The 13,268-nt window shown below is 37.0% G+C and overlaps 1 protein-coding gene across 3 annotated transcripts in view; it reads left to right on the top strand.

Annotated features, from left to right (window-relative positions):
- Positions 1–13,268, top strand: part of U2AF1 (U2 small nuclear RNA auxiliary factor 1) — a 17,814-nt gene extending 4,546 nt beyond the window's left edge. Inside the window, exons 3-9 of one of the 3 annotated variants that reach the window (XM_084843834.1) lie at positions 2,956–2,986; positions 3,548–3,614; positions 6,871–6,920; positions 7,487–7,585; positions 10,259–10,392; positions 10,532–10,624; positions 12,574–13,268. In XM_084843834.1, coding sequence (XP_084699960.1) covers positions 2,956–2,986; positions 3,548–3,614; positions 6,871–6,920; positions 7,487–7,585; positions 10,259–10,392; positions 10,532–10,624; positions 12,574–12,742 — 643 coding nt within the window. In that variant the 3' untranslated portion in view covers positions 12,743–13,268. Of the gene's footprint in view, positions 1–2,955; positions 2,987–3,547; positions 3,615–4,340; positions 4,408–6,870; positions 6,921–7,486; positions 7,586–10,258; positions 10,393–10,531; positions 10,625–12,573 lie in introns of all 3 variants that reach the window. The other 2 variants (XM_084843832.1, XM_084843833.1) reach the window with 2 other exon arrangements.

Here is a 13,268-nt window from a genome sequence, read left to right as displayed (position 1 = left end):
ATATTAGAGGTCAGCCAGTGGTAACCTTCAGGGTGATATTTGGCATAGAAAGTGTCCTTAACTGGGTCAATTATACAAGTTTTCTCGTTTGTCCAAAATCTCCTTTGGCCTTTTGCTAAATAAAACGGTTTTGTAAAATGGCAAAAATTTGCAAATTCTCACACTCCAACAAAAGCTGGCATTTGAAAATGTGTCACCTCAACAAATTTAAGAGATACAAACTGTGGCATATGTGATATATCCAGCAGGCCCTATTGAGTGGAGGTTTGTGCAGCACTGCCAACTGATAGTGCTTAATCAAGCTAACAGCAGTGTAATCAGTTTTAACATAAAATAGTGTGCATAGCCTAGCATGTTCAAATTTAAGCTGTCTGTGATGATCACGTTAGTTTTGCTTCCTCTACTGCCCAAATCTGGTGTGTGTTTTTTTAAATTAAACACTAAGGGTGCAATCCTCTGCATGTTTAAACAGAAAAATGTCCTGCAACTCCCAGCATTCCCCAGCCAACATGGTTGGCTAGGGAATGCTGGGAGTTGTAGGACTTTTTTCTGTCTAAACATGTGTAGGGTTGGGCCCTAAATTAGTTTCTTAAATATACACACTACCTTACATCTTCTCATCTACAAGTACTTAAGATTAAAATAATCAAAATACAATCAGCATCACTGTAAAAAAATAAAATAAAGCAAACACAAAGCAAATAACTTTACCAATTGGCATAGCAATCCCATGGGGGTCGGAGTGGGGTGGAATCCATTGTGGAGGAACCACCACACTCTAATCTATACTGGCTCACACCAGCCAGGGCCGAAGGTATGTGTGGGGGTGTCCCTCCTCCCCTGTTCCTTTAAAAAAAATATTGCCTTCCATTGACATGGACAGGAGGGGGCATCATTATGCTACCTCCAGGGCTGACATGGTTTTTCTCCCTTTTGTGGGTGGGTGTGTCAGGGGAAAATGGGATGGGGGCTTGGATTCTGCAGATCATGGCCTGCCCGCTCCGCCTTTGACATAATCTGGAACACCCATTTCCCCCTACTGGTAGAGGTACATCTATGCTGGTGGAGCTTTCCACTGGTGTACCAAGGTGGGGGCAGGGGGAGAGTGCTGCCCTGCTGGTGGAGCTGCACTTCTAGAACTTTTTACTGTCCATCTAAGGTCAGCTGATGGGCTGCAGGGTTGCAGCCTTGAGGTATAATACATTGGGTATAAAAAGAAGCAATAAGGGGGAATGGTTGTGTTGGCAGATCTACAAGGCTAGAAAACTCCCATCACTTGAGTAACTACTGAAAATCCTCTTGAGCTTAGTAGGACATACTTTAAAAAATCAATAGTTATACATTGTGCAATAACAAAAGTTACCTGAGCAGTTCATACATACAAAAATTAGAACCATAAAATACAGTATGAAAATAAAACATGAGAATAAAAACAGCTGCTGAGAGAACATCAGTTCAACAGATCTAAAAGGTACTTTAAAAATTGAGATTGAAGAGCCTGAGAAAATAAAAAGTTTTTCACGTGGCATGAAAGACCCATAACATGGGCACCAAGTGAGCCTCTTTGAGGATGATTTCCATAACTGTGGAGCTGCCACTGAAAAGGCACTCTTTTCTAGTAGCCATCTAGTAGACTCATTCAGTAGGGGTACCAAGAGAAGGTCCTCAGAAGATGATCTTGTAATTCGGTATATGTGGGAGAGGGCAATCGTTCAGGTTACCTGGCTCCAAACCATTTAGGGCTTTAAAGATTAATACCAGCACTTTGAATTGGGCCCAGAAAAGGGGTGGAAGCCAGTGCTGATAGCAAAGCACTGGTGTGATATGATCATATTGGCCAGTCCCTGTTACAGTCCTGCTGCCCTGTTTTGGATCAGATGTGTTATATTTTCAGCCTTGTATATGTATCCTAATGTTGTTTTTAATGTTGGTAAACCACCAATATAATACCATAGGTTGATGTGCTGGCCCCAGGAGTTTATACGTCTTATCCTGAATATTTATTTAAGTCAGGAGTTAAGTCAGTAATGATACCTGCAGTTATTTAGATTTTTTTTATATAGGAATGGCAGATTGGATTATTGAGTACAGCAAGTTTTTGTGGCGTTGCAGTTCAGTCAGAGGCATTATGCTTGTGGCTGTAAGACTTTCTAAAGATAGGCTTGCTATTTCAGATGTATTACGGTATTACCAAGGTAATGTTCATATCTGCAGTGATGATTAATAGGATGGTTAAGATCTTATTAGTGGAAATCAAGAATATATTTGGAAGGTTTTAACTTGCATCTGTTAGGCTCACTAACAGTTGCTAGATGTGGAGGCACAACTTCTGTATCCTGCATTTTAACTAAAATTCTTATCTTCACATCTCTCCCTGTACACATCTCATTCATATGTATGCACCAACTGAATAATTAGAACATAGGTCAGTTAACCTGATATGTTACCCAGAAAATATTTAGTTGAATTTAGGATTATTCTGTCCCACTGAATTAAAACCAAATCATTTGGTTTAATTCACTGTGGTATAAGATGTTGGAGACTGAAGAAACAACAAATATAATGTGTGTTTTACTGCCACTGCAGAAATTTCATTACTGAACAATGTAGTTTAAAAGAGTACTATGCAGGTTCTTGGCAGCTTGCACAAAAATAGAATATTGGTGGTAAGAATCAGTTGCAAGCACCGATTTGTAATAGTCTAGATAACTCAGCAAACGTAGATATACTTCTCCTTTACTATGGCTATTGACCAGGGGTTAACACTGGCTGGTTTTATAAAAAGAAATAAGCTCTGAAAAATATTTATTTAAATGCAGTGGAGTATATTCAGTTTGAATGAAAATTCATATAAACTAACATTTTAATTAAGTAACATTGAGCTACTTACACTAATATGGACATTAAAACTCTGAGATGTTAGATTACTAACTTAAACATGGTTTGTTTTTTCAGACAACTTGATATTAAGAAGAACGGTACAAATGTAAGGTTTCAAGTCTGCCTGGGCAAATTCTTCAAGTAGAAAGCGCAAAGGCTGAAAGGATATTCTTTCTTTAAAGATCTGCAAAAAGTGAACGTTTAGAAACTCGTATTATTTAAACAGAAATTCCACCAATAAAATGCTTGATAGGGGAAAGTGGAGACTCCTTGTGGCAGTGGCCTTTTGATACAGTCACACTACATATTGTGGATACAGTGCAGCACTTTTTATGGCTCCCTATAAAATTAGATGAAAATTAGACTTTTGCATACTGCATAATGAGTTACAAAGACTCTGTATGACTAAATCCACCTCTAGGACCTGGGCTGAGGATATCTCCCTAGATAAGTGAATAGAGCAGCTTCTTGGTGAAATTAATAACTGTTTTCATAATATGAATGTTTGAATTATGTTTCAGAAACACAGTGCAAATACAAAAGAAAGTAGTGTACCTTTTTGAATAAATTTTATATTAAGCTGTTCTCAAAAAGTTGTCTCTTTGCAATTGTCTGTTATATGCACAGCAGCCAGTAGAATTCCCCTTTTTATTTTTTTTCCCCGCAGACCATCTTGATTCAAAACATCTATCGTAATCCCCAAAACAGTGCACAGACGGCTGACGGCTCACACTGTAAGTCCCACAGTTGGAGAAATTTTTTTTAAGAATGGTGTTAAAGAGCCCATTCCTAAATATGAGAAAATCATGTTGGCTTCTGAGCTGCTGACATAAAGCTGTTGCAAACAGGACAAGTGACGGAACTCTTACATATTGATCAAGAATTTGTTAAATGCCTAAGTATGTGCAAAAAGAGTGGTGGTTAAGGATAAACTGATTGGATTTTTTTGGTTCAGAACCTTCTCTGTGAGGACATGAACATAGTTCTTTGTACTATTAACAGGAAGCATTAGGCATTTATCAAATGTCTTGGTATTTTTTTATCTGAAAACAGGCGTTTTTGCCATATACGGTAAGTGAAACTTGCGTTTTGTTTCACCATAATATTCATAGGCAATAGAGATTTCATGACTACCTTATTATTATGTGTGACAGTGAAGCCTAGTTCTTGAAATTTTTTAACTTCTCCATCTGTTAAGTTTTTTATGGCTTCAAATTCAAGATTTATGATATTCAAATATTATTTGTTGCATTTAAAATAAATGCAATAATAAGTGTTGTGAGATCTCTATTTTTTAATGTTAGGCTGGTCCAGAAGGGTCACAAATATTTCCCTCGTGGGAGAAAATAACATTCTCTCTTTCAGCACTGAGACTCAACTAAAAGTGATCACCACAAGGAAACCAGTTTCTTGTTAAACTTATTTTCCATAATATAAAGTTGTTGCGTTTTGTATTTCAGACCATTGCCCTCTTGAACATTTACCGTAACCCTCAAAACTCTTCCCAGTCTGCTGACGGTTTGCGCTGTAAGTTCATACAAGTTCCTTCACTGGTTCCCTGGGCTTGATTGTCAGAGCTCAGTGTCAACTGAAGCTGGTCTACCATTTTTAGTTTAATGGAGCAAACTGACCACATTTTATTAAATATGCCTGAAGACATTTTTGTCCTTCACATACCCCATGCCCCCAAGAAATTTTGTTTCCTCTAAAAATTTGGCTCCCTACCCATTTTGTATGTATTTTTTAAAGGACCACTTTTAAAAGCATCTTTGAGCCATTGCTCTTTCTACCCTATCCTTACCACTGGCCTCTACCATTTCAGTGAGTTCTTGATTTGTTTAATGGTACACATTATTATTATCCAAAGACTAGATCAACAGCATATTAATTTAACTCAAAACACCTTTCCATCTGTTTGTAGATGTTTAAATCACTTTAATTTGATCTCTTTGCATAGGTACACTTAAATTTCCTTCCTTGCTTTAAAATCTGAACTGATATGTCGTTTATGGGAAAGTGTGGAGATTGTCTTGAACTAATTCTTAACACTTGTGTAGTTATGACATGTGAAAATCTACTTGTCTACTGTACATCAGTAGAAGTAAGTGATTTAAAAGGGTAAATAATTGAGCTAATCTGTGATTTGCTCTTGAAGCAGTTAAACAATGCAATGATTAGGCAGTTTATAGTTAAGCATATTCTGCTGTTTACAGTGCTGTTTCCATATGCACTGCTACATGATATGCAGTGATATGTACTTGTATCTGGCATGTGCTAAAATTTCCACCAACCTGGCAATTCCTATATAAGCTGCATGGTCTGCCATGGAGCTGTTAATACTTTATTTGTCCAGAGTTTACTGACTGAATGAGCATAATTACAGCAGCAAGTCTCTTAAAATAATAATTTAAAAGTTCAATGTAGTGTTTAAAATTTGATGCCAATTGGGTAATTATGCTTAACAAATCAACAGCTTTTTGCTGTTTTAAGTATTGCATGGTTTGTTATAGACGATTTAGCTAGTAAATATTTACATTGTTTAACTATTCTACTCCCCATTGATGTCATACAGTAGCATCAGTTGTGTCTAGTAATAGTTTTCTGATGGTGTACTCATTCAGCCTAGTAGAGCACCATCACTTAATTTGGTTTGTTTAGTATTATCTTTTACAAGGAAATAACTTTATCCAGTTTAGAAAATTAACATATGGCAACAATTGATACCATCTGAAAACCCAAAGTTCATTTAAAATATTGTTAATGTACTATTAACTATTCCTGTTAGAATCTGAGAAAGTAGATGGCTATCAAGCTCTCTCTAGCATAATTTGGCATTTTGTTTGGGACAGTTAAATGCATTTTTAAAAGTTCATAATGCATTTTAAAATGGGTTAAACACTATAGATATATTACTTCTTTGTCAAGATTTAGTACCTATTTTGACACGTGTCCCTCTAATCGTAATATAGTAACAAGTGTAGCCATAGCTTCATTGAAATAAATCCAGAGTGGATCTCAACTACTTTTTTTGTTGAAGGGGGTGGGAAACAGATGTTAAAAATTATCCTGGAGTTTTCCCATCCTTGAATATTTCAGATTCTTTTTGATAAAGTATATTTATTTGAAAGAGTAAAATGCTTTCTGTGAACTACAGCATATGCTTTCAAGTTGTTCTATTTGATCAGACGGATATAAATGAATCTAGGTTTAAGTCATGTTTAATGTGTGCTAAAATGCGGTAGAACTATCAGTTTTTGCCATACATACTGCTTTGAATATATATTTAAAACTCTCACCTGCCTGTATAAGAACAGGTGAACTAGTTGCCTGCAAATACCAGCTTAAGGGCATGGAAATAATATAGCATGACTTGCTTTAACTGCTCTGAAGAATGTGAAAAGACTGAATTGCCTTTTGGAGATAAAACTGGGTCCCTCCCATCAGTAACCCTAGTTTTCAAATTGAAGGAATGAAATACATGTTAGTTTAATAATTGTGTTCTATTTATTTATTTATCGTATGGCACATTAACATCGCATTAGTTGTAATTATATCAGCAAACACATTTTAGAGTGTGCTCTTAGGAAGAATAATTCCCTCATAGAATATTTAATTTTTTTCCTTTATTTGAGTCCTAGCCATCATTCTTCAAAGGCTGTTATGAAAACTTGCTGTGTTAAAATTTAGACATTTAGAGCTAGGGGGTTATGTTCTGCATAAGAACAGTATCCTTAGATTTAATCTAAGTTCTCCATGACAGTGTGCCATTGCGTTATTGATTAAAACTTTAAGAGATTGCTGTGATTTTTTTTCTTTAGGGACTTGCAGAACTGCTCATGGTCTACTCCTAATGGTTAGCTACATGTTAAACATTTTTTACTCCAGTAGACGGCTTCTACTGACATTTCTCTAAAAATATTTTATAATGTGCTCAAAGTCCTTTGCATTGTTAGAAAATGGAATCTAATTAATATGACTTGGTATTTGCAGGTGCTGTGAGCGATGTTGAAATGCAGGAACATTATGATGAATTTTTTGAGGTATGTTAAACTGAATAATGTCTTGAAATATTTGTGTAAATATGAACATCAAGCACAGTTGCTAGTTGAAATGATAAGCTCTGAAGTTTATCATGGGGCAAAAGAAGACCAAAAATACGTCAAATGTTCTACAGCAAGAGGGGCCATTTGAGATACTTTGTTGTATTAGGCAAGTTTGTTTGAGTCAAGTAGCACCACCTAATAAGAATTCCCCAAAACAAACACGAGATTAGAGAAAAACATAATTGTTTGGATCCGGACTAAGTTAGTTGAACTTGTGCCATTGATTTAATTGGAAGATGTTAGTCATGACTTGACTTAACTCCTGTTGATTTCAGTGGGAACTAGGTGCAACTGACTTAGGCTAGATCCAACCCAATGGATTTATTTTAACGTTTTTTAGTCATTTTAATTTCAGAAGTGTAGTTACACTTTGAATTAACAACACCATTGCCAAATTACATGTAGCCAAGAAACAAAGCCAGAAAGTGGAGGTTGAATTAGCAATATATAGGCTTGCCTTTGCTTCTAGCTTAAATATTAACGCTGATTTTTTCTTCATTTAGGAGGTCTTTACAGAAATGGAAGAAAAATATGGTGAAGTAGAAGAGATGAATGTCTGTGATAACCTTGGAGATCATCTGGTTGGAAATGTATATGTAAAGGTAAGATATAAAAACAAGTTTAGATGTCCTGATCAAAATGCAAACATCCTTAAATGTACTGCCTTGTATATTTGAAAACCATATAGCATATACTTAAAAAAAATTGAATATTTTAAAATTGTAACCTGGTCAGCCCAACAAGAAATATAAAAGAAGAAATATGTGTCACCTGAACTACAATCTCCCCTTTTCTGATTTTGAACTTACTTCCTTTTTTTATCTGAGATAATATTTACCACATCTTTGAAAGTTCAATGTTAAATTTACTGCCATAATCCAGCAAGGGAGAGGCGTGTATGGAGGCATGTGTCAGGTTGGAGTACATGTGCAGATCCCCTGATTGGAGCCCACATTTGAGATTTTTCACATGTCCCGTCCCCCCCCCGGTTTCTCAGTGGTTAATACCGTGCATTACAAATTTGTGCACAATACCTTATTGTGTGTAACTACTCTGGATCAGGTCCAGTCTGAAGCATTTTATTATGAATATAAATTCTCAAAAACATATACTTAACAGCTTTGGTCAGCATTGAAACTGTTTAAAGTGATTAAATATGTAAGTGTGTTCTAGGGTTTCCATACAAATGCCATTGTAAGGAAGGTATATTTTACTAAAAATATTTTTATGAAATAGGAAACATTTAGAAGAACCATATCCTGGTAAAGTTTAAAGCTGCTTCTTCATAAAGCTGTGTAGAGAGTAAAAGAAATGGTCATTAAAGTGTCGTTTGACAGTCTGTGGCCTGTAGTTATTAAAACAATGGTACAGTTTTCTGCCGCCCACTCAGAGGCAAGGCTTATCCAAATCTTCTTGCTGGGGTGAAGCCAGTCTTGCCTCCAACAGGCAAGACTACACTGGGAAGTGTTCTCTTACGCCCCTAATAAGCTCTTTGTATTGCTGCTGAATTGTGGAGCTACTACCATTCAGACCTAATTGTCCTATTCCCTTCTCTGCCCATCACAATATTTTGACTAGGTTAGTGTTGTCATAGGCCGTTGTCAAATTGTCCGTTGTATTTTTAGAAGTCAACCAGGGCAAAAGAATATCCTTTCTATTTACTGACACTTTCATATAATGGACAAATTGTATTCTGTTTAGCTCTCAGTATATTGTAATTCTAAAAATGAGATCATGTTCTGAAATAATTCTGCTGTTACATGTTCTGTACAGATTTTGTTAAGGAAAAAATGGCAGAATCTCTTGGCACCAATCCTTTTGCCAAATCTTGTCTGTGAACATGCTCCCTTTACTTGTCTGAGAGAACCACTTCCTGTTGCAGTGAAGTATTTGCAATCAATATGTAATCTGCTCCCCAGACTATGTTGGCTGCAAAGGGCTTGGGCACCTTCAGATAACCTTGGGTACTTGTGTTGTGGCTGCATGGTGGGTAGAAGTGGTTGTCTGATATGCCATTCAAACTCTTGAGTGAATGAATGAAAAACTGTACCTGACATATAATTAGTTCATTCTCTTTCTAGAGAATCTGTATTTCTCATTCTAGATCTAGACAGTTACGCTGCATATAACACAGCCTAAAGTATTTAATTTTCCATGGCATTCTGAATTCCATAGATTAAATATTTTTGAGCTGGCTCTTAGGCTTATTTCTTTAAAATACTTGTTCCATGCCTGGCCTTAAAAAGTTCAAGGCAGCAAACAGCATATGAACTACAATGGCTTGTATCCAGTTGTGTTCCTCTGCTGATGGGAGGCTCTTTGACCCAGTGTAGGCTTCCATCACAGAAATTTGTGTGTGGGGGGGGGGGTGATTTTTGCAAGTTCTTCCTACAGCCCCTGTGCCACCTCCCATGCTACTACAAGCAGTCTCCTAACCCTCTGGAGCGGGGGGCGGGGTGGGCAGAGAGAAGACAGAATCAGTGGAAATTGACGCCTTCTTCTCCTCCCTGTTTTCCGCGCATAGAAGCGTGCGCTGGACCAACGAGGTCCGTGTGCCTTCCATCAGTAGAGGGCGCACAGTTGTTTTTATTGAGTTGTATCCAGTCTCAAAATCAAAACAATTAACAAAAGTAGCAGCAGATTAAAAACAAGTGCCTACAAACATTAGAATCATCAAGGAGAATAATAGTGCAGCCCTATTCATGTTTGCTCAGATGTAACCCCCATAGTAGCTCCCAGGTAAGTGTGTATAGGATTGCAGCCTGAGTTAAAACAACTTACTTCAGTGAGAATAAATTTCCTCATAATCGTTAATTCAGTCTTTTAATCTTCGTAAACCGCCCAGAGAGCTTTGGCTATTGGGCAGTATAGAAACGTAATAAATGAAATGAAAAACATCCTGGTGAATCAGCAAAAAAATGCCAAGGAAGGTACAACCTAAAGAGCAGGTCTTTATGCTGCAGCAGAAGGCTATGAACGGTCAAGGCGGGCCTCCCTAGGCAGGGAATTCCAGAGTCTAATTAGCCATAGAAAAGGCCCTCCCATTCATCCCCAGACGTTAATAGAGGTTGGTCAAAACTATTATTAACCTGATGTTTCATGACTTTGAGAAGGTCCAAGTAAGTATTTCAGGCTTTCTGTTCTATGAAAATAGATCTTATCTGGGCAAATTCATGAGGTAGATTCCTAGTTTTGCTGTTGAGGCTGAACATTGATTCATTTCTAGTAATCTATTAAGTAGAAACTTCTTTTTTTGTCAACACATTTTTTTTCAGTTTCGACGTGAAGAAGATGCAGAAAAGGCTGTGATTGACCTGAACAATCGGTGGTTTAATGGGCAGCCAATTCATGCTGAGCTCTCCCCTGTGACAGATTTCAGAGAAGCTTGCTGTCGCCAGTATGAAATGGGGTAATTAAACTGTCTTCTTCAGTCTTGGTTTTTGAGTTTGCTTAGGAATGCTTTTATGTGATAGTCAATTCTTAGTGACACCAGGAAACAAACTCCATAATATTTTCTTAATTATAACCTATGTAATTCTTTTTCCCAGGGAGTGTACACGAGGAGGTTTCTGTAACTTTATGCATTTGAAACCCATTTCTCGAGAATTGCGACGTGAGCTGTATGGCCGCCGCCGCAAGAAGTAAGTGTCTGTGTTTTGTGAGAGCTTCCTGGAGCATTTTTTAAAGCCCCCCCCCCCCCTTCAGTATTTCTCTAAAACAGGGAGAATGTGTGGGGGTAAGCTAGATGTTGGAATACTACCCATTTCACTAATATGTCATGTCATATGAAGATGAAAACTGATGGAAGGCAGAACAAGCAATTAATGGCTTCTAGGTTACGTCACATCCCATTTCACTTGATAGTGGATACAAGTAACTTCTGCCTAAAGGTTGGCTGTTGGGTATCTGAAATGTGTTTCTGGCATTCCTGTACCATTCCTGATGTTTCCAATAGCTTAATCTTTTTTCAGTATAGGTGCTTTTACCGTAGCTTTTTGATAAAACAGCATAAACAAATACTAGAGAGCTTAAACTGAATGCAGGTATTGGCAAGATGAGCTATTACTCTTTGGAGCAGTAAATACATATTTGTTAAATTTGTTGGTACTGTGGTTGTCATAAGAAGTGTACTTAAATGCTGGTACTGATAGGTCAGCACCAGTCTTTAAGTACTTAAATATAGCGGTTTCAGTCTGATAGAAGCCAGATAAAAATACCAGCACTGCTACTTTATTAAGGAGTCTCGTGCTGCACAGACTTGAGGGGAGGGGAGAGAGATTATACGCAAGTGTGGTTAGTTTTGCAGTTAAGCTAGTAGTAACAGGATTGTAGCAAATACTTTACACTTCTGTCGTATTTAAGCATGCTAGGAAATTCCATTGAAATCAAAACTATATCCTTCTAACAAGATATGTCTACGATCAGGATATTGGTCTGACTTCTTAATCTCATACTTCCTGCTACTTCCCCATGGCATTTAAAAAAAAAAATGTAATCCTTTTTGGTCATCAATGAAAATTTAAGTTATCCCACTAAAGATCCTGGAATATCGCAGATACAAGTTCACACATTTTCCACCTTAATGCAAGAGGTAGTGAAGTTTCTTTTTTCAAGTTTAATATAACCATAGCTCTAAAAGTGTGTCCAACTCTTTATTGCTTTGGGATGGGGGGTGATGTATATATTGCAATTATGCTAGAACTTGCTGGCCTAAATTTTGGATAGGAAAGTATAGTAATACTATAACTGGGAACTGCTCATCTGTCACTTGCTACATGTTTATATTTTGCTTCGTAAAATACCAATCTCTAGGAGATTCGTATATGAATCTAGCGGCTCCTTGCAAGTGGTCTACTTGTGTAAGTAACGTAAAGTTGGAGAAGAATGTCACAGACTATCACAGAACATGAATTCCTCATTTTCCTTTCATCCTGTTCATGGGAGGAGTCACATACCTTCCTCTGTTACAATACTTATGCAAGTAGAGCACTCCGGTGAGTCGCAGCGTTAGGCAGGCGCCAATCCTTCTGAATTTTTAGCACTTAATGAAAACATACCTTGTATGAAAACTTATTCTTGTAAATCACTTAGAGATTTCTTTAATGTAAGTGATCCATAAATACCATTAAATATACAAATAAATATAAACTCAGTGGACATGCATGGAATTGCACTGTAAATACCTGAATGTTTTTGAGGTTAAATACGCTGATTTGTTAATGCTGCTTTGGTATAAATACCTAATATAGCTGTGTTAAGACTAGTTATTACCCTATTGTAATACACCTATATCTAGCTGTAGACAGATGATTATTTTTTCTCTTTTTAACTCTGCCATGTTCAAAGACCTGGAAGAGAGGGCGGTTCTTTGCCAGTACCAGTGCTGTGATCTTTTAAGATTACTGACTAAAAGTATGAGTAGCACAGCTTTCACTACTCATGTTTTTAAAAAGCAAATTCCATTGTGTAGAGTCTTTGAGTTTTAAAAAATGTTCTGCATTGGAGCATTCTTGTCTATATGCTCTTAACAAGTTGTGTGAGGAGAAATCTGGAATGGTTTTTCAGTGTATTCATTTTTGTTTTCAACCAGGCATAGATCCAGGTCAAGGTCCCGTGAGCGTCGCTCTAGATCCAGAGATCGTGGTCGTGGAGGTGGAGGCGGCGGTGGAGGCGGCGGTGGTGGTGGTGGAGGAGGAGGAGGAGGCCGAGAGCGCGATAGAAGGCGGTCAAGAGATCGTGAAAGATCTGGACGATTCTGAGCCATGCCATTTCTACCTTGTCTGTTAGAAAGTGTTGTAGTTGATTGACCAAACAAGTTCATAATGGAATTTTTTTTAAAAAGATGGGCTTCTGAATAAAAATTTGTAGTGATACAGGTTTCTTTGCGTAACTGATTTCTTATAAAACAATGTCTCTATCATTTCTTTGACCTTGATGGATGATGGGGTTAATAATTGCAATGTACTGCAAATGAGCTGGTTTTTACATTTGGATATGGATGAAGTTGTTAGTGTATATAATATATTAAAACATTATATACATTAAAATATTATATACATTAAATATGCTTAAACAGTTACTTGTTTAAGTTTCCCTCTTCTGTTATGCTGTCTGCTTATTTAGGTTAGCTTAGGCACATCTAAAAGAAAGCTGTGCAAGGAGCATTTCTTAGTCAAAATGCTTAGTTGCATAAACCTGTATGTTTCTTTGTTACTAAAAAAATCTGTGCTCTGTTCATGTGGCATTTACAATAAATACAATTTTTGAATTAAAAATTTAAAGCCT

Source organism: Heloderma suspectum, chromosome 3 (assembly GCF_057233095.1).
Source record: "Heloderma suspectum isolate Gila_16-S chromosome 3, 16-S_ref, whole genome shotgun sequence".
Lineage (NCBI taxonomy): Eukaryota > Metazoa > Chordata > Lepidosauria > Squamata > Helodermatidae > Heloderma > Heloderma suspectum.
The sequence above is the reverse complement of the archived record's forward strand: the minus strand, read 5'-3'. Positions and strand labels throughout refer to the sequence as shown.